Below are 4,900 nucleotides of genomic sequence, written 5' to 3'. Positions count from 1 at the left end.
GCTGAACTAGAGTATATGTCAAAGCTACCATACGCAAATGTTGTTGGTAGCTTGATGTATGCAATGGTCTGTACGAGACCTGACATTTCACAAGTTGTTGGAGTTATTAGCAGATATATGCATAATCCAGGAAAGGAGCATTGGCAAGCTGTGAAGTGGATTCTACGGTATATTCATAATACTGTAGATGTTAAGTTAGTTTTTGAGCAGGAAGGCAATCAGTCTGTAGTTGGATATTGTGACTCGGATTTTGCGGGTGATCTAGACAAACGAAGATCAACTACTGGTTATGTGTTTACTTTTGCAAAGGCACCAGTTAGTTAGAAGTCTACTTTGCAGTCAACAGTTACTTTGTCTACAACAGAGGCAGAGTACATGGCTATTATAGAGGCTGTGAAAGAGGCAATTTGGCTTTAGGGGTTACTAAAAGAGCTTGGTATTGAACAAAAAAGTATCACAATTTTTTGTGATAGTCAAAGTGTTATTCAATTAGCGAAGAACCAAGTTTATCATGCAAGGCCGAAGCACATTGATGATCAGTATCATTTTTACGAGAAATCATGGAAGATGGTGGATCACGGTGAAGAAAATTCATACTACAGAGAATCTTGCTGATATGCTGACAAAAGTGGTGACTGCGGTCAAGTTTCAACATTGTTTGGATTTGATCAACATTGTTGAACACTGAAGATTGAAGATGAAGACACAACCAAAATTTATTATTGAGAGAAAATTGAAGATGTGGAATTTTTCCAAGGTGGAGATTTGTTGAATTTGGCAAATCCCGCATCGGTGGTTTAGCCATTTGGTAGGGAATTTTTCCCTATAAAAGGAGGCCTAATGTTTAGGATTTAGACACACCTCTCATTTGCCTTCTTATCTTCTTAAGGCATTTGTATCTTCTCTCTTTAGTATTATTTCACTTGTATTTTTGGAGTGGAATAAAATATTGGTTGTGTCCGAGGAAGTAGGCAAAATTAGTTGAACTTCGTAAATTCTTGTGTTCCTTTTATTGTTGTTTTATTGTCTTATTTATTATTTGGTGGCTGCCATAATTTTTGGTATAGTAGTTGTGACTCATTCACACTATATACATTTGGCTTCCGCAACAAAGACAAGAGTATTTACAAATATTTGAGTGGATGACGCTCCCATTCTTTAACGTTTTGTTTTCCTTCCTTTCTTGAAAATTGAAACATATGCATTTTTGTTCTTGGGCGGATATAACTTTGAGGATGAGAAGGAGGAGGAGGAGGAGGAAAGGGGCTGAAGTTGTTTAAAAAGTGGGTACAAGTTAAAATTTAAAAAAAAATGGGTAAAGGTTAAATGGGGGCGACCAAATAGGGCGCCATGTGCAATTTTTATGCTTGAATCTGGTTTTGTAGGTCCAAAACCAAGTCCGCAGTCCACTCCACTTTTTCTCCTTGTAGCTAATGCTGTAAAACTAGCACGGGCTAGCCAGTTTTTGGATTGGTCATTCAAAAATAGCTAGTATCCGCAAAGTCATAAAAATAGTCACTATTTTGCTGCAACACGGAAAGTTCCAACATAATATACTGGAGATCGGTGAACCTGTGTATGAACTTCCAGCATATTATGCTAGAACTGCAACACGCGGAAAGTTCCAGTATATTATGCTGGACCCATATATTATACTGGAACTCTAGTATATTATATTGGAATATTTTCCGGATTTTAAACAATATTTTCGTTCAGATTTATCATTACATGAAAAGTGGCTAAATTTCAATTACTTTTGAAATTGTAACTATTTTTGAATGACCATTTATAAATCTGACTATTTTTAAATTTCTCCACTAATGCTTGAAAAGATAGGCATAGAGGAACAACGAAACTAATCAAAATGCAATTTCCACAAATCTTTAATTTATTGTGCACTCACAACAAATAATCAAGCTACACCACTGGTTTATTGGAAATAAAAAATGAATATTTAAACAATTTCTCTATCATTATTAATCATTCAACATTTAAAATCTACTAGTCCAACTGATTCGTGTCGGATAAATCTATTAAGGAGGTAAAGCACTCGTTTTCGAAAGGTTCTCTAATTTTTTGTTCTGTTAGGTCGGGAAAGAGGCGCACCTCAAGAGGTGTGATGTAGAAAATTTACCCTAATACAAGTATTAATTGCTGCTTCTACAACTCGAACACGTAACTTATAGGTTATACGGGAACAACTTTACCATTGTTCCAAGATTCCCCTTTCTTATTCCATTTACTAAGAGACACAACCACATTATTAATAATGCCTTTCCCATTCTTCATGTACTCTATTGCTTTCTTGCCATATCTTTCAAACAAATCATCCATAATTTCTTCTCCAAAATGTTCTACTAATATAGGTTCTTGAACTGCTCTCATATTTCCAGCTATATATTTGGCCTTACTCTTCTCATCAAATATTGTTGCTTCTTTCTCACTATTATCATCCATGTTTGAATCCCACTTGAGTTTAAATGTCTCAAGTTGCAATAGTTTGAAAGAGCCTTCCTTCTCAATAATTTGTTTTAATTCTTTTGTAGAAGGTGCATATAGTGGAAGATTGAACTTGTCTAACTTGGCTTCTTCAACCAACCCCTGTGTCAACAAAAAGAAAATAAAAGTCATGAGCGTCCAAGATGATCTTATGTCAAGAAGATGACAAGTGTCTTTCAGTCGGTTCATAATTTGTTGAATAAGTCATATATTATGTTAAACTAAATCATCACTAACTTTAATTTCAGCGACATACGCAGAGTTATTGGTAACCAGTGTCAAAATTTGAAAAAATAATATGAATAAATCACTATAAGAAAAAGAGGTGTTATTTTATATATTTATACCCATTTTTTTTCATTTTGTATACTATTTATATATACATATTTAAAAAAAAACCGACTAAGCGGTGTCAGCAAGGTATATCTGCCCCAAAGTGTGAGTGAAAGGAAAAAAGTTTGAGTACAAAGAATTGTGAGGTCGAAGCTAGTCTTTAGTTTGCAATAATAAAATTTAAGTTATGGGCAACCAATTATATTCTAAATACGCACCACTTTATACCTCATTATGCTATAGTTTTTATCAATCTTAAAAGATACTATTTTTCTCTTTTAATTTAATATTACATTTTTATCGAATTTACCTTTACTATTCCATTACAATAGTATTAATTAAGCGAGATGTTTAATAATAGATAAAGAGAATATTGGACAAAGCTCTTATAAACAAGACTATTAAATTTCGAAACGATGTATAAAAACCTTAAACGACAGATAATATAAACCGGAAGAAGTATCTAGATGGAATCAAAATGTAATTTAGAAGAATTAGAAAGAAATACCTCAATGGCCATGTCATTCAAAGTGATCCCAAGCAATTCCCAGAAATCACAACCATCAACTTCATCATTTTTACAGATGAAAGTAAGAACTAAACTCCCACAATGTACAATCTCTTCAGAGCGCATACTAAGAAAATTAGTAAAATCCTTTTGAAATTGAATGAAGTAAGCTTCATGAACATTTGAGGGACTGGTTTTTGCTATGTAAATGTTGCCTTTGTTCAATGGCAAACCAGATTCAGTGACTAACCCTTTCGGAACCTGAAAACATCAGTTAGAAGTTTAACTTTTATATAATAAAAAGTTATACTATCGGCTCACCTAAAAGATAGTAAAATTATTATTTATATGAAACACAAGACAAGTGATTTGCTATTACGACCAGCGGCAAAAGCAAGATTTTTACCAAGGGAATTCGAAAAATTTTAAATAAAATAAAATATAAACACGCAAAGAAGCTAAGGGGATTCAACATCTAATATATACATATTGAGAAAAATTGACCTAATCTACCTAGTGTAATTTTTGGGCGAAAGAGGTTCGGCTGAATTCCATTCTGTCAACATAGCTCCTCCCCTGATTACGACGACTTAAAATATACTGATTAAATTACACTGATAGAATAAAATATCTCTATAATTAAATTACAATGATAGTGTAAGACATCTATATGGTTAACTTACACCGAAACATAATTTCTATGATTAAATTATATTGATAGTATAAAAAATCTTTACGATGTAAGTGTATAATACTTTAACCATTCAAGAAAGGAAATGACCAACCTGAGATAGCCAATGAAGACTATAAGAAGAATGCACCAAATGAACAGAATGTTGAGGAAAAAGCCTGCCATAAAATGAACCAGGCATAGCTCCAATGAAACATGAACCCTCTCCCTTCTTTCTTTGGATCTGTTTATAAAAACTAGGCAGAAGCTTGAAAACAGTGTTAAAATCATTGCCAACGAGATCATTCAAAAAGACTTGAATATTAAGTGGCTTTTGATTATTCAATTCTTCGCTTAATTTGTCCACAATTTCTACCATTTCAGCTATTGGTAATATTGCATTTGGCCCTGAAGAACATCCCAAGTCAGCTAGGGTTATACATTCTGGAAACCCCAAATGACAAAATCTTTGTATACTTTCTTCAAGAATGGCTCTCACCTTGAGAATAACCAGCTTCTGAAAATCAAGAATCCAATAAAAGCAATATTAGTATCGGCAGATACAGGCAGTGGCGGAGCTGGAATATTCATCAAGGGGTGTCAAAATATAGGGTTGTAGGTTAGAGGGTAGTAGAGCTTTGCGTACTTCATACCGGAGGTGAGGCGGGGTTGGATTAGGGTTGATCTTAGATAGCTTGCAGTTTATGTTGAATCCACACTATCCTTGTTGTTTATCTTAGCCCCGGGCCTTAGTTACTGGTTACTGTTATTGCATGTCATTTATCTTTTGGTTGTTATGCTTCTGTTACTATTATGGTTTCTACTGGAGTTACTAATAAATTGTCTCCTTCTCTTTTTCTTTTTTCTGAGCCGAGGGTCTATCGGAAACA

General features: G+C 34.0%; 1 protein-coding gene across 1 annotated transcript; it reads right to left on the bottom strand.

Annotated features, from left to right (window-relative positions):
- Nucleotides 1-2,187: 2,187 nt before the first annotated feature.
- On the bottom strand, nt 2,188-4,683 carry LOC104217058 (probable caffeine synthase MTL3). Its single transcript, XM_009767213.2, has 3 exons — nt 4,126-4,683; nt 3,341-3,601; nt 2,188-2,601 (listed from the first exon to the last, which is right to left on the bottom strand). The coding sequence occupies exons 1-3, from the start codon at nt 4,387-4,389 to the stop codon at nt 2,188-2,190; spliced, it is 939 nt and encodes a 312-aa protein (XP_009765515.1). The 5' UTR covers nt 4,390-4,683.
- Between the last annotated feature and the right edge of the window lie 217 nt (nt 4,684-4,900).

Source organism: Nicotiana sylvestris, chromosome 1 (genome assembly GCF_000393655.2).
Source record: "Nicotiana sylvestris chromosome 1, ASM39365v2, whole genome shotgun sequence".
NCBI classification, from domain to species: domain Eukaryota; kingdom Viridiplantae; phylum Streptophyta; class Magnoliopsida; order Solanales; family Solanaceae; genus Nicotiana; species Nicotiana sylvestris.
Note: the sequence above shows the minus strand (reverse complement) of the source record. Positions and strands in the feature narration are given on the sequence as shown.

Bases quoted from the DNA above. Each gene is read 5' to 3' on its own strand.
- LOC104217058 (XM_009767213.2), bottom strand. From the start codon at position 4,389: ATGGTAGAAATTGTGGACAAATTAAGCGAAGAATTGAATAATCAAAAG. The intron at 3,602-4,125 runs GTTGGTCATTTC...TGATGTTTTCAG, and splicing joins GTCTTCATTGGCTATCTCAG to GTTCCGAAAGGGTTAGTCAC. The intron at 2,602-3,340 runs GTATTTCTTTCT...TTGTTGACACAG, and splicing joins TGAATGACATGGCCATTGAG to GGGTTGGTTGAAGAAGCCAA.